Source organism: Colletotrichum scovillei (genome assembly GCF_011075155.1).
Source record: "Colletotrichum scovillei strain TJNH1 chromosome Unknown Contig00001, whole genome shotgun sequence".
In the NCBI taxonomy this organism is placed as follows: domain Eukaryota; kingdom Fungi; phylum Ascomycota; class Sordariomycetes; order Glomerellales; family Glomerellaceae; genus Colletotrichum; species Colletotrichum scovillei.
In genome coordinates, this window is record NW_023336259.1 from 399264 (window position 1) to 424179 (window position 24916).

Here is a 24916-nt window from a genome sequence, read left to right on the forward strand (position 1 = left end):
GGGGCCCAACATCTGGCCCAAGTTTACGGACACCGCATCTCTGCTACGACCTCGAGTTCCGTATCTCGTGCAAGGCCAAGTACGGATACCTCCTGTCATCATTGTTCCATTGGATTCTGCATGCGCAAACGGAAACGGCTACCTTAGCACTCTGCGTGGCATGGATGGCACTGGGGACACCGTGGACACCGTGGACCGCAGAATGGTCTGGCCGTGCATTGCATGGCAGCGCATCGGAGCGCAACTCAGCAGATGTCCATCTAGCGCGGATGAGTGCTTCCACTTGTTTAGCTGAGGAAGAGGAGGGAAGAGCGAGGAGGAGGAGGGCCCTGAGGTGTGTGTTTGCGTATGTGGTGTTGTGGCCACACCCCCCACCGTCCAAACTGAAGACTTCAGAGTAACTCTCGCTCACTCCCGCAGCCACAAGCTCTCTCTTCCCGGCCGTGGAGTTGTGAAGTCCACCCAAGAGTGGCAGACTAACAGGCTGAAAGTGGTGAGGTAAGCCGCCTGGGAACGCCTCACCTCGTTGCTTGGGTCTCCGTTTTAATCAATCCTGCATTGGCGCCTCCGATGAAGTGTGCCCTGCATGTCTATTTTCCCAGTAAATAACAACATAATCCACCCCCCTCCCCAGACCAGACCCAAAGCTCCACCAGCCACCCTGTCCCCTGCTCCACGTCTGTTGTTCCTTGTCTTGTCTTTGGTTGTCATTGTGAGCGCTTCTCCCGCCTTCGACCTGGCGCCTGGCTTGCCTGGCTGGACCTGGACCCGGTCCTGCCTCTCTGCTTATTAGATCATCATTGACCGACTGACACAATTCGCCTCCAGTCTTCTTCTAATACTTCTACTCACTCATCACCTCTGATTTACTTCCCTCTTCTCTCCTTCTTTTTCTCCTTCTCTCTCTCTCACGTCTCCCTCATCCCACTTCGGTCTCTTCACACCTCTCGCCTCGCCACGCAAGCTGCTGGACCCCAACGAGTCATCCTCTGCGATCAAGTCCGATCTCGTCTCTCGACGCCGCAGTCTACAAACCCAACCAACGTCGCTCTCCGACGAATACACCCGTAAACAAATCGTCTTCCCCCCCAAACAACTACCCATCATGCCTCAGAAGAAGATCCGCTGCACCTTCAAGGAGTGCAAGGATGCTGCTCAACGCATCGTTGGCGACTGCGGATTCTGCAACGGCCACTTCTGTGGCAAGCACCGCCTCTTGGAGGACCACAAGTGCGACGGCTTGGAAGACGTAAGTTTTACTTCCGGAGTACCATCCTCATGGTTATTAGGACTCGGCACTGTATTGCAAGATGAAGGACTCATTTGCTAACTTGACTGCTCAGTGCAAGAAGCAATCACATGAGCGGAATGCAGCACAACTCGAGAGCGAGCGCACGCAAGTTATCCGCGGGGTATAATCGGATCGACAATATCGAGACCGATCCTGATCGCCCTCCGCCATGGTGCTCGCGCAGTCACACACACATACACACGGCGAGATGCCACGAGCTAGCTCACAAGGCCGGATACAGCGTGGATTACACCACACCAAGAGCTGTCAAGCCAGTCCACAGCGCAAGGCTCATTCCTTATCGCACGTCCTATCCATATCTTTGGACCTCTGCACGACGCATGGATCAGTTATTTTCGACACAGTTATTTGCGAGATTTTGCAGCTCGCATTCATAATGCTGCAGCGGTAGCGACGGCGGCGACAACAGCGTTTCTGTTTGGTCTCCGCGTCATTTGCACGATTCAGAGCGGCATCCCGTCCGAATCCTTACACCAATGATGTGTATCATACTTCGGCTTAGGATAGTTCGGCTTCATACTTCTTCCGCAAGGCGTACCGGCGTATAGTTTATTTGGAGCGGCCGCCAAGGAGAATTTGGCCATCAAATTTTGACAATATTTCAAACCATTTTACTCAAGTCTTCACCACTGCCCGACACTATGCTCACTACCATTTGACAAATGCATGTTTTATGACTAACAAACTCACTTTGAACTACGATGTTCCACGCCGTGCCACATGCTGTGGCAGTGGCAGTGGCAGTTCCGGCAGCGGAGTAGCCGCGAGTCGCCGGGGTCAGTTCGGAGAGTTATCCGCCATTTCAGCCGAATGAAACCACGGACGAACATTACAAAGTGCGTCAGAACTTTGACCCTTTTTTCTCTCACTCAGTCACCTCCTTGTTCCAGAACATCCATCAAAGGAGAGGCGGAGGGAGAAGGGGCGCCCGGCGGGCAAAGACAATTCTGTTTTTTCCTTAGGTCCCCCTGCAAGCCGTGGCACGCCGTGCTTCATATGGCCGCTTTCGTCGTCCTCTGACCTCGCGAGTCAGCCACAACTCTTTCCGCCATCCCCCATCCCCTTCCCCCTCCGCCCACGCCGATTTTCCACACGTCACGAAAAGCTACTTTCTTATTGAAGTGGACGACAATGACGGCACCAGTGAACCACGGGTCCACGGGGGATCAGAGCACGGGCGCCGCTGCGGCTGCCCACTACATACAACGGGGCGAATACCGATTATCCCGGCCTATCTCCGATATCGTATCTCACACAGTCACAATCGCCCCCATCATTCTGCCACCGTCTTTCATCTTCTCTCAACGCAGTCGTCTGCCCGGACCAGCTGACAACTCACCACAACACAGTACACACAGTGTCGGGAACGACCGGCAGGCACGGCAATGACTCTTCAACTCCCTTTTTCCGCAGGGCCACCTCAAAATTCGGAATTCCTCCGAATTTGTTCGGGTCCCCCGCTTCTCCACCGACCCCCGAGAACGAGACAAGTAGGACCCCGGTCATTCCGCTGGTTCACTGGTCGCGTGGTCGATTTGTCGTTGCCGGCGGACGGCACGTCATTTCTGCGATTTCCGCCCCTGGCGTTGATGTTGCACATTACCGTCTCCGTACCGGACACCGCACAAGAAACGGTCTTGCCGATATGGGCCAATCACTTCATTTACGACAAGTGTTGTACCTGTACAATAGTTAGGTCTCTATCTCGCCCTACTACCGGGATAGGCCGCTTCTGCGACTTCTTCGCGGTGCATCCGGTTCATCACCAACCGCCGGCTCTGATACCGGCTCCGGCTGCTCCGTCTCTTGATTCACAACCGCGTCACGAACAACTTGCTCCTCCTTGACAACCTCTTCCGTCTTAATGACCACGTCTTCGTCTTCCTCCTCCTTCACCTCGACCTTGACCTCCCTCATCCTACGCCCCTCATTCACCTTCTTCCTCTCCGCCGCCTTACACAACCCGCCTAACCCGAGCTCGCAATCGCCGCACTTGCGCCCGACAGGTAAGCAGACCGTCTGGCCGAACCCGACGAGTAGCCAGTTGATCTCGCGCCACTTGTCCTTGGGCAGCCAGCTCTGGAGCGCGTGCCGCGTCGCCTCGGGCTGCGTCGTCTTGTGCCAGCCCCAGAGGTTCGTGATGCGGTGCACGTGTACGTCCACGCCGATGCCCTCGGTGCGATCCCAGGCCGCAGAGAGGCAGAGATAAGCCATCTTGGGGCCTACGCCGGGTAGGGAAGTGAGGCCTTCGATCGTGTCGGGGATGTCGCTGTTGAATTTGTCGCGGAGGATGATGGCAGCTGCTTTGATGAATCTGGTAGCATCCAACATTAGCATTTTTGGTTTCCATGCCACTTACACCCATACCAAACAGCACCGCTCCCAAAGCGTATGCATCGCCAAAAGAATGAGGAAAGGAACAACATACTTTGTCTTATTATTATGAAACCCCACCGCCCAAATCAACTCATTCAGCAGCGCAGGTTCCACAGCCAACACATTCTCCAAACACAATCCCCCCTGCGCGCCCTCCTCGTGCGGCGGCAGCTCCGTCATCAACCTCTTCATCGCCACCGCGTTGACCGTATCTTTCGTCTGGCTCGAGAGCATGAGCGCAATCAGGATGTGGAAGCGCCGGTCGCGTTCCGAAGCGTCGGGGTGGAAGAGGCGTTCGCAGCCCATTGTGTCGACGGCGGCGTTGCGCGCTGCGCCGTGGAGGCGCATTTCTTTGACGGCGTTGTAAATTTCGAGCCAGTCTGTTGGGGGTTCGACGTGTGTTGTAGAGGAAGAGGGGGATGTGCCGCGGATTGTGCGTGCTGCTTTACGGGTTTTGCGGGCTTTCGGAGGGGTTGCTGGTGATGGTGTTTCGGTTTCGATGTGTTCGGTTTTGATTCTAGTTCGTGACTTTGATGTCGTTCTTGGTGGTGGTGCTGCTGCTGCTACATCTGTGACACTCTGCTCGTCTTGTGCTTCCTCCTCTTTGAAAACCCGTCTCCGTTTCCTACTCCGCGAGTCGGGAACCGCATCTTCAATGTCGGCGACGCCTAGGACTATATCGTGGAGCGCGGCTTCCGTGGCTGTCGCCTTGAAATCCGCCGCAGAGGTCGTTGAATTCGATGCGTATGCGAACCGCGCAAGCGAAGATCTCGTCGTCCGGCGGGTCTGTGGCGGCGGCGGCGGCGATGAAGCTGCCGCTGTCATCTTGTTGAAGAGCGCCGACGTCTCTTTTGCTAGCTTCGAGGTCTTCATCGTGAAGTGAGTTGCGTTATCCTATGCTTTCGATTCATAGCGCTACGATGGCGGACATTGGGATCTTGAAGCAAGATTGCGCGAAGCGTTAGAAGATGTCACTTTTCTGGCTTCTTCCCGAGCTGATGTATCCGTATGTTTGACAAACGAGACGTAGCTTGTCAGAAGAAATGGCAAGCTCCCGTCGTCAACGACGCAATCGACTTTGGCACACCCCCCTTCAACGCGCCCAACGCGCCGTCGGCGTAATCGTAAACCCATTGGTTCTCGACTACTCGTCCCGCCCACGGACCACCTGTGTGGCTTGTGAATTAAGAGCCGGGGGGTGTGCGAGACCCCTGTGGACACCACGCCTGTTCCAAGCCTAGTGCCGCCCGGATAGCCGGGATTGCCAGTCTGCTTAAGCGAGAAGTTTGTATCCTTGTCCGTATGACGCTCCTACCTAGGTATTCTCACCCGGCACCAAGGTACTTTGGATGTAGGTATGTGACGTTGGGAAGGGAATAAGCAGAGGAAGATGGAGGCGGCTCTGCAAGTAGGGTCTTTTTCGAGCCCTGGCTACCTAAGATGAATATTGCAGCGTTGTTGTTTTATTGAGGGGTGTTTGTTGTAGTAAGGTGTTGATCCGGGTTAAATCCCGTAGACCAGCTGCCTACCCTGGAGCTAGATAATCACCGGAATAGCAGCCATATTTAGTAGGCAATATTTGACTGGAATGACACATACCAGCACGCCGTCTCCGGTAATGTTTACGTTCTATACACGGGGTGCAAACAAACAGCTCAAGTTTGAATCTTCTTGGGCTGTAAAGCCTATATACGACAATCACGCAGGTTTCAAAGATCTGTGGTGGGAGAAACGTACGGCTGATCATGATTTGTACAGGAGGTAACTTGAACTCTCCGAGAGGAGCATTAACTCTAAATCCATCGCTTCTCCAACTCCAACTCCGACTCCAAATAAAACAACACAAAACTACCTCGTCTAGACCGTGAACTCTTCGTTAAGCCAGTGCTTGAGCACGACGTGGCCCTCGCTAAACGTCTTCTTCTCCCAACGCACAATAATAGCAGCATGGCTGTGCCTGTCCTTGTGGATCCAAACGGGGTACTTGTGCCAACCCACAGAGTCAAGGGCCTGAATCATCTGGAACTGGTAGGGCGCCAAGGCGAGGGTAGGCTGCGACGGCACCGACATGCGCCTTTCCCTAGCCAGGAGCTGCGTGGTGCTGCGGTCCATTTCGACCTCGTCAAGATCCTCCTCCGATTCACTGCCCAGGAACTCTTGGTCTTGTGAGCTGTTGAGGGTCTCGTACACGTGTTCCACCTCTTCCCGAATCTCCTTCATCCACAGCGGGCCGCGGTATTCATCAATTGCCACGCCCGCGAGCCCCTTTTCGTGCAATTGAATGCGTTTCGATGAACGGACCGTCTGGACGACTGAGCTGAACAGGAACGCAATTATACCAATGGGGACGAAAATCGTCAAGGCTATGGCGAAGGGAACGCGCTTGATCCATTTCCAGCTTGAACCGGCGACAGACGAAAGCGTGGCCGGCTCCGAGATCTTTGGCTTTGGCGCCACGGGATGATTGGGGTCGAGAATGACATCTTCGTAGCCGTCCAAGAAGTTGGCCTTGATCTTGTCGACGTTGGTGTAAGGGTCGGTCTTGGTAATGCCGGTAGTATAGTGCACGGCACTTCTGTCGTTGACGATATTGGTGTATAGGGTGTGACGTTTAAATCGCTTTAGTCCGGCGATGAAAATGGAGTCTGGATCGGCCAAAACGGCAAGGAGTGGTCGACCGGTATCGCGGAAATTGTCGATGGTGAACAGCTGACGGCCGGACATGGACAGGGTGCGAGCTCCGAGAACATTCCACAAGTGATTGTGCCATCCCCGGAGTGGTGTGCGGACGCCGAGGTGTGGCGTGGCAAAGGTCACAAAGTTCTACTACAAGTTAGTCGCTATCGTCCTTTACTGCGTCGAGAGATCTTTCTCTCACCATGCATTCCACGGTATCGAGTATGCCCTTGGAGTGAAGCAGGCCAACGGCGTAGCGGGAGACGAGACCTCCGAGCGAGTAACCGACGATGCTCAGCTTGGTGATCTTGCCGCCCTTCTCCTCAATAAGGCGCAGTTCCTCCTCGATCTCGGCGCACACGCGCTCACCACCACGCTCGATACCATCGTACGTGAAAGAGCCACTGTTTCGCTTCGCAAGCAGCAGGTGTAGCTTGTCGGCGGAGTACTTGGCGCGCAAGCTTTTGGCGATCTGGGCCATGTGGTTGGGGTTACCCCAAAGCTATGGAGCCGAGGCGGCGTTGCGTTAGTTCAGAAACATTCATGACGTCGTGGGGGAACGGTGCTGCAGTCTGCAGACGGGTGCAGAAAGGGAGAAGAAGACAGGGAATAACGTGTAAGGTGTAGAGGTAAACTCACCCCATGGACCAGGACGCAGAGATGGTCGGCCTCTGCGGTGCCTCCGGTGTAATCCATTAGATAGTCGTAGGATGAGATCAGGGACCGGTTAATAGAGCGAACTGAGAAGGGTAACAACGTTGAAAAAAGTTGCGATGGAGAACGTCGAAGGGAAGCTCCAGTGGGACGCGCTCCGAGTTAAATTCTCGGGGCGACCACAAGAGTCCCTCCAACGGACAATTCGTGAAGCCCGACCGTCGAGGTGGAGGGGGGGGCGTCTGAAGTCCGCTCAGGACAGTGGACAGCTGCTTGTTGGCGGGTTGAAATTCAATGACACCAACACTGCTCTGGGCCCCAACACCGGGCTCTCCCGCACGCTGGCGGAGCGGCGTTTGCTACTTTGTCGCCCGTAATGCTGGAGGGGCGTATGCAAGTCCCCTGGATTTAAGGGGGAGATAAGGCGGCTTAGCACCACGATTGCTCCGGTAGTCTCCTGTGGTGGTATGCTTCCAGGCGCGCGATTGGGCGAGGGTACCGTGCGCCGCGTGGCTTCAGCGGTCTGATGATTCCTCCTTGTCTCCTTTGCAGGCTGCAATTACTCGCCCAAGCTTTTTGTTGATTGGGCAGAGTCGGTGTTTGCCTGCTAACCACACCTCGTACTTTACCCTGAGGTAACTAACCTTACCAAGGGTAAGCTGTCGGTGAGGTAAGGTAGGGATTGAGGAACCTAGACAGTAGACAGGAATGGAATGCGCGCACGCGACGTCTCGATTGGGACTTTGCTGATAAAGTGGAGGGAGCTGCAGTTCGCAGCCGTTGGTGGGGTGGAATCAGCTTGTCGGGATTGCGACCCGTGACGACACCTCAAGCTGCAAGTCTCTCCGTTTGTAGGTAATCCTGGGTTGGGTGAGCTCGCAAGATGGTCAATTTCGGGGAACAACTCGAGAGTAAGTTGAAGGGATGAAATCGTGCCGCGAGGTGGTGAGGACCCTGAGCCGAGCTGGCGCGCCGGCCTCCCACACGTCGCTGGTGCGTGAGAACCCAATTCCGAGTTGGACTTTGGTGTTTTGTGTTCATCCGCGAGGTACGTCACGGCGATCTCCAGCTTTCGCGAGCGCGTACTTCATCCAAGAGGATTGCTTCGTTGTGCAACTTTCCGTTCAGCCAAGGCAAAGGTTCTCAGAGCGAAGCTTGCGTCTAGGTGGTGGGCATTGGGCGCCTCATTTATAGACGGCCCAAGATTGAAAAGATAGCATCGCACAGGAGGCAAGCCAAGTTGGTTTGTGAACCCCTCGCTTCATCTTGCTCCTTGATAACGATTTCCTCGATAAACAGCCCAACACGGGAGTGACACTGACAGGCAGGACATACCTCCCGGCCGTACTCAGACACTTGCCTACACAGTAGACTCTGCACTACGGGGTATTCACCGCCAATAGCTCTTGTCCAACCGTTGCACCGCGATAGGCAAGTCCATCCTCGAGACCAGGGCTGCCCATGGTTTCGCCCTTTTGCTTGGTGCCACTGCCACTAGCACTCGCCGGGGCTCTGATACCGCAGTCCCGTTATCAGCGGGCAAGAATAGCTGGCGGCTTGGTTCGGTTGGCGGGCGTCTTTTTGGCTTTTGACTCTCCTGCTCTGCGTCTCTATCTGCGTGTCTCCGTCACCCTGCCCATGCAAGGAAGGTCCGAAGGCTGCATTCTTATTGTTGTGCCCCGTATGGAGTACATACGCAGTAGTAACTCAACACCTCAAGAACGAGGGGTTGTGGTGGATAAGGGAGGACAGGTTGATCACCAGGTCCATCATATCACATGCGAGACTATGTCTGTGCCGCCCCGCGCGGATCCGATAAGAGATGTCGGATCTGACGAGCCGCGAGCACAAACAAATGAGAGCACGGCGGGGCTTGGCCATGCTGGCGTCAGATGTAGGTACTGAGATTGATAAAGTGCAATGTGACGGAAGAGCAGTGCAGGTGGGAGTCGTCAATCAAGCCCCATCTGTAGTGTACTGCATGTCTGCTGTAAGTGATAAACACAGTCTTTCCCATGATGTAAGCATCTCAGAGTTGTCTTGGCGTGGGTGGAAATGCCCGTGTGTACCGAGTATGTGCACAGTATTATCGGGCTGAATCCTGGGCTTCCAAAAGATGAGACGGTGGATGAATTAGAGTTTGCGTGCCTGGACTACCAACTAACGTCGGCAAGGCTCCTCCTGGAGGGTCCTGGACGACCATGGAGGGAGATATCGCGGACCTACCGATTTCTCCAAAATTCAGGAACGAAGATGCCGGCCTTATTCAGAAAAGTGACAGGTCGACAGCAGACCTGGCTTCCGTGGATGGCCTTGCCGTTTTCGGGTGTTCGTATGCAGGCAGGCCGCAAGCTACAAAAGTTGATTGATGGTTGGGAAACTCTCAGCTTGACTCAGGTGGGTGATGTAACGAGCGTCGAAACAACTTTCGGTGTAAAAGGACAAGAAAGGGTGCAACCCTGAAGGCTGAAGCTCGATTGCAGTCTTTCCTAGGTTGTCATTTCGGTTGATGAGCTAGACCATTTCCCGTCGCGTGCTGCCTATCTTGCCAGGGCATGGACGTCTCGGCAACCTGGATCGTTGCGTGCCCTCATTGCGTGGCAGGGGAAGGTGACGACAAAGTATTCAGAATGCATTGGAAACTGCAAGATCCAGACCGACAGTGGAGATGGGTGCATCTCCATCAAGTACGGAAAGATCCAGTGCTATTCTCGGTCAACGGCCCCACTAGAGCTTCAAGCTGGCCTTACACAGTAAATACGCACCTTAGGTAATCCTTCCAGGCGCTCGGAGCCTCCCTTCATCCCAACTCCGACAAGATTCGAGACACATCAACCATCTGTGACACTGTCCCAAACAAACTCATCTTTATGCCTTGGATATTCCCGTTATCGTCTTTTTGCATCATCACCCAATCTTACTTCATTCTTGTGTCAGCCTCGCCCGGTCTACGCGCCACAACCGACCAACGTCCCCTTTGTCCGTGGACCCGCGAATTCTCCGACTGGAACGTCACAACCTAACCTAACGACATTGGCCCCATCTGTGTCTACGTCTGCGTCTGCTTTCTGCCATTTTGGCTATGAGATCCTCGCACCATTCCCCCGGATCTTCGAGGCCTTAATCGGCGCTTTCACACTCAATCTACCTCTATCCCTTCGAGCTCACTTAGGCTTTATCCCACACCAACAGCCAGTAGTCTCACCCCACTCTCTCTCTCTACCGTTCACAGCTTCCTCCGTGTATACCCTCCAACGTATACTTCCGTCTGCAAACGAGGCTCTGGCAGTCTCCCATCTCCGTCGCCTTCGTTCCTTCTCTTAGCGGTGTGGTAACAGACGAAGAAGGAAGCAGCCGCGCCTGCCGGTCCTGCCATTGTTTAACAGAACCATTGTACTTCTACAGCGTCTGAGGAAAGTCTTGTCACAATGTCCTTTGTAGACCTCAAACACATTCCCTGTCCCAAGGGAGAGCAATGCACAGCTTTCATGTGCCTTTTCCAGCATAAAGCAGACAGGGATAAGATGGCGGCACCATCAGCACCGGCACTCAACGCGTCAGGAACGTCGGCAAAAAGGTCGACTGATACCACGACGGATGCAACCCGGGATGGCCCTCGAAAGCGTCTGAAGGTTGCCCAAGACGTCAGAAACCCCGCCGATTCTACAAGTCCTCCCACTCCTGTCAAAACGACCTCAAAACAAGACGTTACCGCACCAAGACCAGATGACACTCTGTCACCTGTCGCTCGGCCCATCTCACCTCCACCTTTAAAGCGTCCATTAGCCTCCTCTTCCTCCACGGTCGTGAAGAAGCTTCCACAGTCTAAACCAGTCGCACCTTCTCTCGCTTCTTCGTCCGACCTCAGGAAGTCACTGAATCACTCTGCTCCAAGCAGGTCCTCTCCTTTAACATCGTCTATTAATCCTCCAACCAAACGCAAGGCTGATTCACCTGCCACCACTACTACTACATCTTATTCTTCCCCAGTAAACCCAACTTCAATACAAAAAGACACTCCTTCCACCCCATCCAAGACCGACCCTCCTAAGAAGATCAGGAAGGCCGAGGTTCTCAACCCTCGTTTACTCAAATCATCACCGGCAAAGTTTGAGATACGATTCAAGCTAGTGCAACTGCTACATGAGCAATACGCCCGCCTGAACAACGAGCTCAAGAAGACTGCCAAAGACGCAGAAGAGAAGCAGCTCCTTCTCACAGATCAAGATCTCATTTGGAGAGTCCTTGACGAAGAAGAGTCCACGGCGATAGAGAAAGGCGCCATCTACTCAAACGTAATCAAGAACAAAATCATGCAGTACAAAAAGATGACACTCCTTCAGTGGAAGGAGGAGAGGGTCGTTCAACGCCGCCAGACGACTCAAAAGGGCCCTCACAACAAGGCTACCGCTCCTCCCAAGAAGATTGTTACCGGCTTGACCCCGGCCCAGGAAGTCCAGCTTGTTCGCCAACTCATCACCCCCATCGACGGCCTTGCCGCCCACGGCTACGTCTCCTCTGTCCCTGCCGAGGCCGACATCCAGAAAGCCCGTGAGGGTCTTGATGCTGCAAAGGGTTGGGAGAAGTGTGACCGCTGCGACAAGCGCTTCCAGATGTTCCCCGGAAGAAGAGAAGAGGATGGGGCTCTCGCCTCTGGTGGCAGTTGCACCTTCCACTGGGGCAAGACCTACTTTCCCGAGCGCCAGTTGGGCGATAGATCTCAGCAACCCAAACGCTACCGATGCTGTGGGCAGGCTGTTGGAGACTCTGCCGGCTGCCACTCCAACGCTCACCACGTTTTCAAGGCATCAGATCCCAAGAGACTGGCTTCCGTTCTCAACTACGCCGAGACGCCTGCCAACCCCAATGCTCCCACCGATAGAGCTGTTGGCTTCGATTGCGAAATGTGCTACACAGTCCATGGCCTCGAGCTCATTCGCCTAACTGCAACATCATGGCCTACTGGAGAAGAGCTATTGGATGTGCTTGTTCAACCCATCGGTGAGATCCTTGATCTCAACTCTCGCTACTCGGGTGTGTGGCCTGAAGACATGGCATCCGCCGAGCCCTGGACTGCAAAGGAGCAAGATCCAACTCCTGCCCAGGCGAAGAAGATGTCGAGCCCCAAAAAGACCAAGAAGAAGATGAAGATTGTGTCGTCGCCCGAAGCTGCTCGCGACCTTCTCTTTGCCCTCATCAGTCCCGAGACTCCACTAATTGGACACGGACTGGAGAATGACTTGAACGCCGTTCGCATCGTCCACCCTACTGTCATTGACACCGTTCTTCTTTATCCTCACAAGCACGGCCTTCCGTACCGCCTTGGCCTGAAGATGCTCATGGACAGCCTTCTCAACCGTAAAATCCAAGTTGAGACGGCTGGCAAGGTTCAGGGACACGACAGTGCGGAAGACGCCCGGGCTGCGGGAGATCTCGTGCGCCTGAAGCTGTCCGAGGAATGGAAGAGCATGAAGCTCAAGGGTTGGAAGCTGGAGGGGGGTGAGTTCGTGCCGCCTGGTGGTAAGGTGGACGATTTCAATGGTCACTTGACTGCCGAGTTTCTTGAATCTGCCCTTTAGAGCCGGGTGGGCATAGCACATGGGTGATTTTACGAGAGAATGAGCTGGCGTTAGGGAGGACATGGGGTCCTCAGGTAAATGATGCCTTGGGTCGATGGGCTTTTGCAGTTATGATACCTGCCCTACATGGGTTTTCTTAATACTAATTGGTACATGGGACCATTCTCACTCAGCTACTCTTGACGTCTTTTTGCACCATGTGACTGCTCATGTGCGATTATTTAACGTGTACCTATTTATGCATTACGTGACAAAATAGCCGCCTAGTATTCCTTAATCCATCGGACAAGTATCGTACCGTTCGCACCAGGGGGCAAGAGGGGTCGATACACAATGACTGTTGATCACAGACAACTCAAACATCGTGAAATCAGGGGATGTGAAGTGACCAGAACGCATATGAGAGAAGCATGTGTGGAAATGTCGACGAGACCGACTTTTTACCTTTCTATGAGACTGTTTGATATATCGCAAGTGCTCTCGGTACCCGTCTTGAGGTGCTTTCAGGGTCCTCTCAGAGGTATGAATACAAGAGAGAGCTCTGCCTCTCACAACCAACGCGTACACTTCACAGCTTAATTCTTCAGCCCGCCCGTAGGTTGGGCTTTCACACAAACCAAGGGTACGGCACGAAACAAATGTGTGTGGAAAGGCGGCAGAATTCATTGCCCTATGATTACACTTATTGAAGCGGTGACTTGCCTTCAAAGTCTATAGTACAGCGTCGCCCTTTTTTTCTTCACTACTTCATCCACTCCTTGACATCGTGACAAACCAGTTTACGGCCGGCCCACGTTCAACAGCATCTGGTTACCGCTCTTGCCGCCGCTAGGCAAGTACGCGACATTCGGATTCGACGACAGCGTCGCCGCGATGTCCCGCGCGGCCTCAATCTTTCGAATCTGCACGAGGCCGTCGCCGTTCTTGGCGATGGCCTTGCTGATCGTCTCGGCGGACTCGGCCTCGCCCTCGGCGCGGATGACGTTGGCCTGGCGCTCCTGCTCGGCCTTTTCGACGATGAAGCGCGCGCGCTCGGCGTCCTGCTGGGCGATCTGCTTCTGCTCGACGGCCTTTGTGAACTCCTTGCCGAAGGTCATGTGCGTGATGGAGACGTCCTCGAGGGCGATGTTGAACTCGGCGGCGCGCTTGCGGAGGTCGGAGCTGATGCGCTGGGAGACGGCCTCGCGCTGGGTGATGAGCTCGGCGGCGTCGAACTGGGCGACGATGGACTTGAGGACCTCGTTTCCGATGGAGGGGAGGACTCTCTCGTCGTAGTCTTGGCCGAGGTTCTGTGGTGGGTAGTTTGTCAGCGTATGTTGTACTATTCCAGCATAGAACGAAGAGTGCTTCAGACAGAAGACAGAAAAAACTCACCTGGTAGATCTTAGGGAGGGCCTGGACTTCGGGCCGGTGCAGCACACGGAGGGTCAGGCTGACCATCTGGAGATCCTTGCTGCCCGTCGTCGTCGCGATGTTTCTCGGCTTCGTCCGCACGTCAAAGATGATGCTCCTCTGCAGCCACGGCACGAGGAAGTGCGTGCCCTCGTTGATGACGGCGTCCTTGACACCGGACATCCTGTCAAAGATGACTGCTCTGGATCCACCCTTGACATCGTAGATTGACGACTGCACAACCGCGATACCAATGGCCGCAGGGACGGCCATGCGGTACGCAAAGCCCAGAGCTTGAGCCATTATGTCGGATGGCGGATGGAAATGTGGCTGGGGTTTCGTTTGCGTTACAAGGAGGGGGCGTCTCAAGTCCGCTGGAGGGTATCGCGGGCTATCCGAGTTGAGCTTCGAGGGGCGGGTTCGTGGTGGTGGGCTGGCGGTGCAGTGTATCCGTCAGGACTGAAGCTTGCCGAAAGCTCCTCTCACCAGAATGCGGCGGCGGTAAGCTCCGTCATGGAATTTTGGGACGCACTGGGTGACCGGGGTGGTCGGATGGGTGGTGACGGTTCGAAAGGGACAGTCTGCGCTAAGCCGTTTCTGGACGTGCGCCTCAGCTTTCGGGTTCGGCAGGAAAGGCAAGGACAAGATTTGAACCTCGTCCGATTCGACCCTCTCCGATTTACTCCAGAATATCCAACCCGTGTTGCACATCACCGTCCACCACAGCACAACCGCCACGATGAGACCTACGCAAGCTCTTATGGGAGGACCCAGCGTCCCCCACGGAAAGTACTCTCAGTAAGTGAATCTTTTGTTGGAGGTCAATTGAGCGGGCGAACGGGAAGGAGCGTGCGGGCTTTTTCCGAGAGAGAAGGATCATGAAGTTCCCTCTGCCCGCCGCGCCATGCACCGCTCCCAATTGCATCGTGTGAATAGCTCGCTGACATTATGATAGCTACCTCGGCTGGTGGGGACACATTGGTATGTCTTTTCACGATTTTTTCGATGTCAATTTACGATGGCGACGCGGCTGAGTGATGGACAATGGTTTTTGGGATTGGACATCAAGAAACGAAGAGGAGGAACTTGTCCGGGATTCGACGGCCGACCACGATGCACAAACGATACGCACTTCGAACCGAACATAAGTACTGACAATAGTCTCAGGTGGCGAGAAGCAGAGAGGCATCATCACCTACGGCATCACCCCCAACCGTCAGAACCCCTTCGCCGGCGCCGCCCACGACGCCGTCTTCAACACCTGGCGCCGCTTCAGCCACCAGGTCCTCTACTTCCTCCCTCCCCTGGTCGCCGGCTGGTACATCATGGACTGGGCCACCCACCGGTCAGTCACTCCCACGCACTCGGTTGCAACAACAAACGCAACAACGAGGGCAATCCGAAATGAAGCAAAGGCATGGCGCTAACAATCGGTACAGCAACCACTACCTGAACTCCAAGCAGGGCCGCGCCGAGTTCGGTGACGAGGAGTAAATGTTCCTTTGTGAAGAAGGCGGACGACGAGTGCTAGAGGTGGACAACGATTCCCTGTGTCAAAACACGTGTACATCAACTACGTAGAGGGGGAGACATGGAATAGAGCCCCATTTGGACGATTTAAGCATATCACATATTCTATGATTGAGGACATATTTCACATGATTAGATGTTGACTCGTTCCTCGACTCGCAACGGATATTCGTAAGGCCTAAAAACATTGAGGCGAGTTTCTGAGCCGAAGATGTCGCAACGCCCTGTTTTTGCCATGCCGCCGACTGGTAGACATCCAGCTACTCAGCCTGAATTTAGCAAGACGAGTAGCCCAACTCTCCAATGCGTTCGTATTGTACGGGGAGATTGAATCATATCTACGGCCATCACGCTACGCTGACATTTGCTCAATGTCTGGACCGTGATTGGCTGAGCGAGCTCACGTGAATATTTCACCGAGACTCAACCTTCGGTGAGCAAAAGCCAATTCGATTCGGCACGGATATACCACCGCACCGAACCTTCCCAATCGCAAAGCTGCAAAGGTGGGGCAGCCCAGAAAAAAAGTTGCATTGGCCAAAGGGTACAGGAAGAGCGAAAAAAAAAATCGAGCCTATCGACCTCGAGCCGAAAGCTTCAATACCCACGACCGTCGCCCGCCCTACTCCGACTCCCCTCGCCGTCGCCAATCGCCAATTGTCTCTCATCTCAACCAGGTTTCAATTAAGAATATCCGAAAGCACCGCTACAATGGCCGCTGAGAAGCCCGACCGCAAGGAGAAGAAGGACAAGAAGCGCTCCGTGTCCGACGGCGCCATCAAGAAGGACAAGAAGGATAAGAAGGACAAGAAGGAGAAGAAGGAGAAGCTCGAGCGCGCCCTCGACGAGCACCTCCAGGCCGACGTCGCCGCCACCACCGTCGCCAGCGGCGATGTCACCACCGTTGTCGCTGATGGCCTCCCCGTCGTCGGCGCCCTCGTGCCCTTTGCCGTGCCGTTGGCTGATGAGAAGGCCATGAAGAAGGTCATGAAGTCCATTCGCAAGGGTAAGTTCTTTTTTCCCCTTTCTCACCTCCTTCCATAGACGCGGTCCCTACGCGGATCTCATCGGCCAGCAGGAAGACTCTACATTCTCAGAACACAAGACTAACAAACACCTCCAACAGCCGCCAAGAACAACACCCTCAAGCGCGGCGTCAAGGAGGTCGTCAAGACCCTCCGCAAGTCCCCCGCCGCCGGCCCCGGCAACACCGCCTTCCCCGGCGTCGTCGTCATCGCCGGCGACATCTCCCCCATGGACGTCATCTCCCACCTCCCCGTCCTCTGCGAGGACCACAACGTCCCCTACATCTTCGTCACCTCCCGCGCCGAGCTCGGCGCCGCCGCCAAGACGAAGCGCCCTACCTCCGTCGTCATGGTCTCGGAGAAGCGCTCCGCCGCCGACAGCAAGAAGGCCGAGAAGAAGGCCGGCGAGTCCAAGGGCGACGACGAGGAGGACGACGGCGAGGACTACTCCGAGGTCTACGCCGCGCTCGTCAAGCTCGTGCAGAAGGAGACTGCTAAGCAGTCCTTCTGGGCATAGACGAGTACACTTTTGCTGCTACTATTCGTCTTACCAGTACGGGACATACGCGACATGTCGAACTGAAAAGTACAGTTGAAAAGAAATGATGAATTGTCACACTATACGGGTGGGGTTAAAAAAGCTTTTTTCGGGCTGGCTTTACAACACAAAAGAGGAAGAATTCGGCGTTTATAGGGCAACTTTGGGCATTTGGTGTAGTACTCTTCTGTTTGCACCTCTTCTTTTCTCGAGAGAAAAGAAGAAACACAAATAAATGATTTAATCATCATTACAACTTCCGTTGGAACCTTTAAGGGTGCGGAGGTGTGGAGGAATTCTCTTGCTTTGCCAGGGCTCTTTGACACGATGTGTCGGGAGCCCTTTTGATGTTTCCCCTCTCACGGGAATAATGTGACCTTTTGCCTGGTTGAGGGCCTTTCAAGGCACTCTGTCCTGCCAGTCGGCTTCCATCGGCTGTTCAAGATGTGATGTTTAACTTTCTACTTAAGAAAGACCTGTCTGTCAAGGCAAAGTTCTCATGCTGCCCGCCATGAACGAGTTGTGAATACTATGGGTAATCAATCCAAGGTATGTTGCAGTGTGGTTCTTTGGTGATCCAAGGTGTTGACGCATAGTGTAAATACTTCGTAAGTGGCAAGCAATGAGTGCTAGCTGAGAGAGAACGTTTCTAGTGCCGAACAATCCAACACGACCGGAGATCCAAAACCTTTGTTATTCTTTGATGGTCGCAGTATTCCCATCCAACCAGTGATAATCTTCCTTTCAGATATCATGACACGATAGTGAGAGAATGTCTTGAAGTGGCACACATGCTAAGCTATAAAGGAAGGTATTTCACAAATCACTCAGGTGCGAACGCGACGATAGTTTCAGGTGATTTGATTAATGGAATCATGGCTTGAGACGTAAAAGTGTAGGTACATGACAATGGCCCTAGCCGCAATTGCTGGCTATCTTTGAACTCCATGTCCTCATCCCATCCAACCCAACGCTAATAGCACACAAGCAATCCGTTTTCCAGGAATGCTCAATCATTCATAATACATTAAACCCTTTAGTCGAAGGGGTTGGTGCGGGTTCCCCACCAGGTGAGGAAGACCGACAGACCGACAGTCTCAATAACCTTGGCCAGGACGCTGACGCCAACGGTGTCGACGGGGCGCTTCTCAACAAAGACCTGGGAGATGTACTGCATACTTATTAGTGATTGAATGACGGTGAAGGGTGAGGAGAGTATGACATACGCCGGGAGCAGAGGTAGCGAAGAAGATGAGAGAGCCGAGGTAAGCAGCGCCCTTGTAGGACAGGGTGCCGGTAGCGTTGATGAGGGCACCAACACCGTAGGACTGGAGGGCAGAGCCGACGAGGGAAGTACCCCAGGCGACGGCGGCACCCTGGGCCTCCTTGGAGCGAGCGAACTCCTCCTTGGTGTTGGCAGCCTTGGCGCGCTGGTAGGTCTGGCCGAAGATGGGGGTCAAGACTGTTGAGGGGGAGGAGCTTGGGTCAGCTGATTCTGTCATGGAATGGCGCAGGTCTGGCTGGCCTGGAGCTTGGTGAGGGGCATTTTACGTACCAGCGAGCTCAGCCGTGTGGTTGAAGATGGTGCCGAGGGCAATAGCCGAAGGCTTGACGGGGGGAAGGTCTGTTGCAGGAGATTGTTAGTTACTCTGCTCATTTGACTGATGATGGCTAGATTTCCTCTCGAGGCCAACGAAGGCGCAATATCCCTCGGGAAGTTTGTATGAGAGGGCGAGCGAGGTAGCTGAGTAGAGCAACATAGAGAAGGCGTGATGCTTCCTCAAGCTTCTCTCCCGCAGCGGGATCGGAATAGCGACTTACAGTGCAGAGACATGATGGCTGATTTCTGGGGTATCTTGTTGTGATGAAAAAAGAGAATCAATTGAAGTGATGTAAACAGAGCCAGATGAGTGGGAGGGCAAAGGCTTTTATGTGCTAAGGGAGGGAGAGAGAGAACTGGGCGGCGTGTGTGTGAGCCACCTGTGACCTCAGCCTCTGCAATGCAAAAGGAGGTAACCGGAGCAAGGCAAGTGCGTAACTACTTCGTACCTGCTCGTTCGTCCCAGGGCGAAACAAGAGAGGAGGGAAGCGTGGGAAGCTACCTGACCTTGGCTGGTGGTGGTACCTCTGGCGCCGCGAAGGGAAGGGGCCAGATCGAGGTCTCATTCCATCATCGGTTGGACCTGGGCTTCCTTCCCTCAGGCCATAAAAAAAATATGTACATGCTGCGGTAGGTAAGGTAGAGCGTGAAGCATGAAGCTACTTTGGAACTAAGAAGGTAGCTGGACATGGTACAAAGCAGGGGTGGGCAATTCGCTACGGAGAGACATGTTACAGAGCTCTCTCTCTTACTCTTCCCTCTCTCACGTCTTCGCCGCCCAGCTCAGCTCTCAGCTCACCAGTTCAATTGAGATGTGTCAAAGTCTGTTGTCCCAAGCTTCTCCCAAAACCCAAGCTATGCCTCTTTCACTCACGTCGCCCGGCTGTCGATGTCGTGGTGTCGTCACCTGTCGAATGATGTCACCACCCACCTTCCCCGCCGAACCCACAAGCCCAGGCCTGTCCACCCAAAATTGCTCCGATCATTGGTCGAGACCTCTCTCCTGTGGACCTTTTCGACCTCTCTCCCTGGGCCCGCATACCTCGTAGTTACTCCATACCCCCCAAGCTATCCGCATCTAGCCCGTCCCGTCGACCTTCTGGGCCGTCTGGGATTAGCACATCATCCTTTCCATCAGCTCGAGCTTTCTTCGCCCGCGTATGCCCGCGTGGGAGTTTTCCGCGACAAGGTCCCGGAGCGAGTCCTCCTCGACTCCCCTGCATTTTCCTCAGGCCCTCAGGCTCTGTGGCTCTCACCCGCACTATGTAAGGTTGCCGTAAACAAAACACAGTGGAGAGAGATTGACGGAAATCTGGAGCAAAGAAGAACGATCGAGATGCAACTTTCCAGTGTGGCTAGTGCAAGATTCACACTTCCCTGTGTCTCCCCATCACCCCCATGCCCGAGGCAAACGATGCTCAGGCACTCGCGCACTCCCAAGTCAATGCAATTCCAGTTTTGTCCATACAAACTGCGCCTCTTTTCCGGTTCCCAGGCCCTGCCAACTTCTGCAATGTACATAGCTCCCGACGGGTCTAGAAAAACCGCATTAGCAAGGGTAGCCGAGCTACCTGACGTACGGATGGTATCATTGCAGCGTGGAATTTCGTTTCTCGAAAGGTCACCCGCATCCAGTTGTGCATAATCCAGCTGCTCTAGCTCAGGTACAAACAAGGCAAGAAAGGGACGGAATTTCGGAAATATCGTCTAGCTTGCCCATGGCTTCAACGTCCACAAGTTCCCATCGTCTACCTTTACACTGTCACTGTCACTGCCAACCTGACATTTCCATTCAATAACATGTTCTCGCTGAACGTCGAAAAGGCTGGTGGCCTGGCATGTATTCCTGAAGCTTTACAGAATCGTACCGACATTTTGCAGTCGTGCCGCCCAATAACTCCTCTTACCATCCCTTTACCAAATGTTATTAATACACCGCTGCACCACGAAGTTGAAGCCGCTGGTGTTCGCTTTGCCCAATTCCATGCCAGTACACCAGATTCCCTTCTACAGTCCCAATCCAATTCTACGCCATATGCTGACCATCTTCGCCTCCACGCAATGCAAGCAGCGCCCTCACGTCCGACACATACTGGAGACCCTCAAGCAGCGGCACTAGATGCAAGAGATCATTGTCTGTCGGGTCGTTAATCCAGCCTTGGATAGGGATAGCGTTGTCTAGCGACGAGGTCCACATTAGTCGAATTCCCACAGACAGATCGTATACCGCCACTACACACCTTGATGGAACATGTAACTCAGTGGACTATTATCCAAGATCATGACCTTGCTCAAGTCCGGCTCAACAGAACTAAGGTCCTTGATGAAGGCTCCCTGTCGGAACGTGCAGTGCTGTCGGTAGTATCGCGCCGAGAAGAATTTCCTCTCAGCCTCTAACCAGTCTATTACGGGGTCCGCATATTCCTGGACCGAGGCCGTGAAAACGACGAGATTATACCACTTGCAAACCTTCATCACACGATTAGCGCCAACTACTTGTTCAATCATCTTGAACAATGCTTACCCGACGGAGAAAGTCATCACAGTGTGGACGCTTGTTAACCCAGTACAGAATGGGATGCTGCGGTCCGATCGATGTTTGGCCTCCAGCACCGACATACGTCTGGTTCAATCTGACCTCAACCATGTGTCCCGTACTCATGCGTCCCCCCTTGGACATGCTGTGAATCAGAGTTTCGTCGAGGTCCAGAATGAGAGTCTTTTGGTACTTGGGGTCGGTCGAAGGCTCGAGGTTGAGGTATGATGGTTGTCGTCGAGGAATCAAGGGTCGAGGAGGAGCCGGTGTCTTTGGATATCTCGTCAGCGCGCCTGCGGGAGACGTCGGAGACTTGAGTTGCGCGGAAATGTCGGAAGAGCCAGATTCACCACTGCCCTTGGGCCGTGCTGCTGCAGACTGCGTCTTTCGGTGCTTCCGTTGCGGAAGAGCATCCTCACTGTGTAGCTTGATACGAATAGATCTCCGTGCTGGCGCAATCTCTTCCGCTGCGGACTTTGAACGCGAGTGTCGACCGGTGGAGCCCCGGCGTCGGCGATCGGCATCCGAGTCTGATTCTGAAGATATGCCTGAAGAAGATGAACCTGATGATCCCACTGGTCTTGAGTACGCAACCCCTCCATATCCGGCGCTACCCTGTCGGCCCGACTTTTCGTCCACTGAGCCAGCAAAGTCTGTCGCGAGCTTTTTGTTGTTTCTATTGTGCAAGCCGAATAATCTTTTGAATGGGTAAAAGAGCGAGAAATCTCCTGCGTCGTCATAAAGGCAGGCAATCAGATACACGCCCGGGGCGGCAAGCGTGGACAATACCCAGCGGAGGGAATTGATGAAGCCGGCAGCGATGCGCCGAGGCAATGAGTGCCATGAAGTTGACCTCAACCCTGCTTCTTTCGATTCTCCCCCTATTAGCGGCGTAGCTTCGCTCGCGAGGTCTAATGCACCATGTGCGTCGTTGCGCTGTTCGAAAGCCGTCTTTTCGAGGGGGAAGACATCCTCGTCTTGGTCGTCGTCGCCCTGTTTGTCTGCGCCTTCGCCACTTTGCTGTTCGCTGTCAGGTTGGACGGCCAATCCCAAGGAGCCAATGGAGTTGGATCGCGAGGCAACTGGACTGGGCGGCGGAGAGACGCGAGAGGTGATGATATTCAGGGAGTTCATCTTTGATAGGATATGCAATCCATGAGGCATGGAGGGTTGACGGCGGGTTGCGATGCGGGAGTGGAAAGATTTAGGAGACGTCGAGGGTCGATAGTAAGGGGTGGTTTCGGTGGTCAGGAATGTTCCAGACGTTCCGCGCGACGAAGGAGGCGATGTATTAGCAGTCGCGTTGGGAGAAATGGGCGTCGAGCGAGTATTTCGAATACACCGCAGTAGGAAGAAGCGAGTGAAGGGTTGACAATCGTCTCAAAGGGATGCCGCTGAGTCTGTGATGCTTGGTGGGATTGCGTGAGGTTGAGGTGAGGTACTCGACGAGTCTGTCGTGGTCGTGGTGGTTGTGTTCGTAGTCGGGGAATGCAAGCCGGTGGGCTGTCCAGATGGTTTTCCCCCCAAATCCAAGGATCGGCAACAATCAGCTTGCCATAGGCGAACGAGGCCTAGGAAAATGAAAGCGCGAGGTGGTGGCGCTGGTGAAAAAGGTTCCTCGGTCGACAGCTAACAGACGCTAAAGTGATATGTGGCCGTCAGCGCAAACCTGTCGATTAGACCTCGAGACCTTGAGAGGGGAGGAAAGACGCAAAAAGGGTCAGTCGGGCTTTCGGGAGTTGGAGGTATCGAGGCGGCCGGGATGCGGTAGCGTTGAAAGGCAATGGATGAAAAGGACAGTGGCCTGGCCTGTGATTGGAGGTGTCGGCAAGTAGTCCAATACCTGAGGTACGGGTAGTTAAAGCAAGATGTGGTGAGGTAGAGGCGCGAGTGGAAGCCGCGGAAAGGAACCTGAGCAAGCAAGCAAGCGGAGGGGAGCGTAGCAGTAAGGTAAGGTAGGTGCAGCAGCAGCAGCAACAACAGCAGCTCAACACTATGGAAATCTGCTGGGTTTGGCCGGGTTGGACCGTGGTGGCACTGGGATAACGGTTTGATGCCGGCCGGTATTGACGGTATTGGTCCAGGGCTGACCGTGGGGTTACACTGCCTGCTGACCCTTGTGGGGGAATGGGCAATGAAGATAGGTTCACGTGTCGAATTGTTCACTCTATTCCACTGGACCGCAGGACAACTATCTCTTTCCGCCTCATCTTTTCCACTCGCCGGTGCACTTTTTTGAAGATGCAGGACGTGGGTGATGAGCGGGCCAGCTGCCGCCAAGCGGCTACGTAATGGATATACCTCAGCCCACATTCAGAGGTATCTATCTTCCCCCAACACAAACTGGCAGGATGAGGAGTGGGATACCTAATAGTACCTGCGGAACTCCCTGGCTAAGCCTGTAAGGTACGCAGGTATGAATCAGTTGACCTTTTCATACACACTATTTCCTGCAATGTCATATGTCCTTTCTATGTTACCTTTTTTCAGCAGTATCTTTCTCTGCAACGGGCATCAGGTCTCGCTCATAATGGCAAGGATTTGTGTGAAATGATTGAAAACGTCCATCAGCCGATACCGAGCTACCTTGCTCTCTGGCTGTAATCCTGAACTGTGTGCTTGTCTTTTTCCCATGTGAAAGAGAGCCACTCCACTTTTGCTGTCGTTGTTGAGGGTTTGATTGAACAGCGACAGGGCCGACAGGGCACGAATCGGGGGGCCGCAGTCTGCGGGCACTCTGAATCTGCGCAGCATCCAAATCTTTGGCGGAATACGGCCTCTTTTGGGCCTCGCAATTCCGATCCATCACTTTTCGTATCCGTGTTCCAATGCCGCTCAACCATTCGCTCTGAGCTCTCATCCCAAGCCCAGGCAGTTCCTTTCGTCTGCCTGAAAGAAAACCCCTCATTGAACCAGAACCCTATGGAGACCTTTCACTAATTCAACAGAGTTGCGGCCAGGATACATGACTATTGTCCAGACCTCTAATGAAAGAGATGCTTTCTGTCATCCGATGCTCGTACGAGTGCCCTGTCATGTTGGGTGTGGTTGCTTCTTAGAAGTCAATTGAATGGCACATTTCCTAGGCTCAACTCACAAACCAAGTAGCAGCCTAAGACATGATTTGCGGAAACTCACAGTAATTCCTACAACAGACCACTGATAATACCACCAGAATGCTTCAGATGCCAGCCAAGGGAAGAAAAACTTTAGTTAAAGCTGCGGTACAAGATGCATGTTTGAGCCAAGAAGACATGCCATCCTGATGCATTGCCTTCGCGCTTATTCCTATTGGCATTATAGGCGCAATGCTATAGATGCTTCCTGGTAAATCATTTGAGACAGAAGCCGTGTTCATGAAGTATATCAAGAATATTTCTCTAGCTCCTCGGAAATTCGATAGAATATAACCGCACTTTACTCGACTTACAGTGAAGTACCCTGTGCATAACATGAGGTTGTTTGGGTGGTCCAACTTTGCAGACAGAAACTCTGAAAAAGCAGAGGCAACTAGCAATAAAACCAGATTCCAAATGAAGAGGTCAATGTCACCACGAGCTATGGGCTTTTGAGACACAGCAGTTGGTGGCATTCCAGGGCACATTTCCGACCCAGAAGCAAGGAACCTCAGGGTTTCTGTCAACACCTATGGTAAGGTACCTAGGTAGATGACGGGCAGCTCGCAGCCCGAGTGCGAT

The 24916-nt window shown here is 53.8% G+C and overlaps 9 protein-coding genes across 9 annotated transcripts; 4 read left to right on the forward strand and 5 right to left on the reverse strand.

Annotated features, from left to right (window-relative positions):
• Positions 1-1105: 1105 nt before the first annotated feature.
• HER10_EVM0000477 (AN1-type zinc finger protein) lies at positions 1106-1418 on the forward strand (the record flags this gene model as incomplete). The annotated part of the gene is made up of 2 exons (XM_035470257.1): positions 1106-1249; positions 1344-1418. 2 exons carry the CDS (start codon positions 1106-1108, stop codon positions 1416-1418), a joined length of 219 nt encoding a protein of 72 aa, XP_035337910.1.
• Positions 1419-2117: 699 nt separating this feature from the next.
• HER10_EVM0001354 (HhH-GPD superfamily base excision DNA repair protein) lies at positions 2118-4736 on the reverse strand. Its single transcript, XM_035471104.1, has 2 exons — positions 3741-4736; positions 2118-3626 (listed from the first exon to the last, which is right to left on the reverse strand). The coding sequence occupies exons 1-2, from the start codon at positions 4559-4561 to the stop codon at positions 3026-3028; spliced, it is 1422 nt and encodes a 473-aa protein (XP_035337984.1). The 5' UTR covers positions 4562-4736; the 3' UTR covers positions 2118-3025.
• Positions 4737-5324: 588 nt separating this feature from the next.
• HER10_EVM0002135 (uncharacterized protein) lies at positions 5325-8474 on the reverse strand. Its single transcript, XM_035471860.1, has 3 exons — positions 7004-8474; positions 6567-6866; positions 5325-6511 (listed from the first exon to the last, which is right to left on the reverse strand). Exons 1-3 carry the CDS (start codon positions 7058-7060, stop codon positions 5546-5548), a joined length of 1323 nt encoding a protein of 440 aa, XP_035338057.1. The 5' UTR covers positions 7061-8474; the 3' UTR covers positions 5325-5545.
• A 1376-nt stretch (positions 8475-9850) lies between these two features.
• On the forward strand, positions 9851-12750 carry HER10_EVM0009027 (exonuclease). The gene has a single exon (XM_035478529.1). It carries the CDS (start codon positions 10447-10449, stop codon positions 12595-12597), a length of 2151 nt encoding a protein of 716 aa, XP_035338709.1. The 5' UTR covers positions 9851-10446; the 3' UTR covers positions 12598-12750.
• A 502-nt stretch (positions 12751-13252) lies between these two features.
• On the reverse strand, positions 13253-14489 carry HER10_EVM0004952 (SPFH domain/Band 7 family protein). Its single transcript, XM_035474578.1, has 2 exons — positions 13972-14489; positions 13253-13886 (listed from the first exon to the last, which is right to left on the reverse strand). Exons 1-2 carry the CDS (start codon positions 14290-14292, stop codon positions 13377-13379), a joined length of 831 nt encoding a protein of 276 aa, XP_035338309.1. The 5' UTR covers positions 14293-14489; the 3' UTR covers positions 13253-13376.
• A 165-nt stretch (positions 14490-14654) lies between these two features.
• On the forward strand, positions 14655-15636 carry HER10_EVM0001803 (UcrQ family protein). The gene is made up of 4 exons (XM_035471538.1): positions 14655-14787; positions 14945-14970; positions 15157-15334; positions 15429-15636. Exons 1-4 carry the CDS (start codon positions 14729-14731, stop codon positions 15481-15483), a joined length of 318 nt encoding a protein of 105 aa, XP_035338017.1. The 5' UTR covers positions 14655-14728; the 3' UTR covers positions 15484-15636.
• A 438-nt stretch (positions 15637-16074) lies between these two features.
• HER10_EVM0006940 (ribosomal protein L7Ae/L30e/S12e/Gadd45) lies at positions 16075-17231 on the forward strand. The gene is made up of 2 exons (XM_035476511.1): positions 16075-16525; positions 16646-17231. The coding sequence occupies exons 1-2, from the start codon at positions 16231-16233 to the stop codon at positions 17059-17061; spliced, it is 711 nt and encodes a 236-aa protein (XP_035338511.1). The 5' UTR covers positions 16075-16230; the 3' UTR covers positions 17062-17231.
• A 698-nt stretch (positions 17232-17929) lies between these two features.
• On the reverse strand, positions 17930-19490 carry HER10_EVM0008604 (uncharacterized protein). Its single transcript, XM_035478119.1, has 4 exons — positions 18904-19490; positions 18638-18706; positions 18309-18544; positions 17930-18253 (listed from the first exon to the last, which is right to left on the reverse strand). Exons 1-4 carry the CDS (start codon positions 18914-18916, stop codon positions 18119-18121), a joined length of 453 nt encoding a protein of 150 aa, XP_035338668.1. The 5' UTR covers positions 18917-19490; the 3' UTR covers positions 17930-18118.
• Positions 19491-20361: 871 nt separating this feature from the next.
• On the reverse strand, positions 20362-23350 carry HER10_EVM0007790 (dullard-like phosphatase). The gene is made up of 3 exons (XM_035477335.1): positions 21207-23350; positions 20923-21151; positions 20362-20860 (listed from the first exon to the last, which is right to left on the reverse strand). The coding sequence occupies exons 1-3, from the start codon at positions 22380-22382 to the stop codon at positions 20709-20711; spliced, it is 1557 nt and encodes a 518-aa protein (XP_035338596.1). The 5' UTR covers positions 22383-23350; the 3' UTR covers positions 20362-20708.
• Between the last annotated feature and the right edge of the window lie 1566 nt (positions 23351-24916).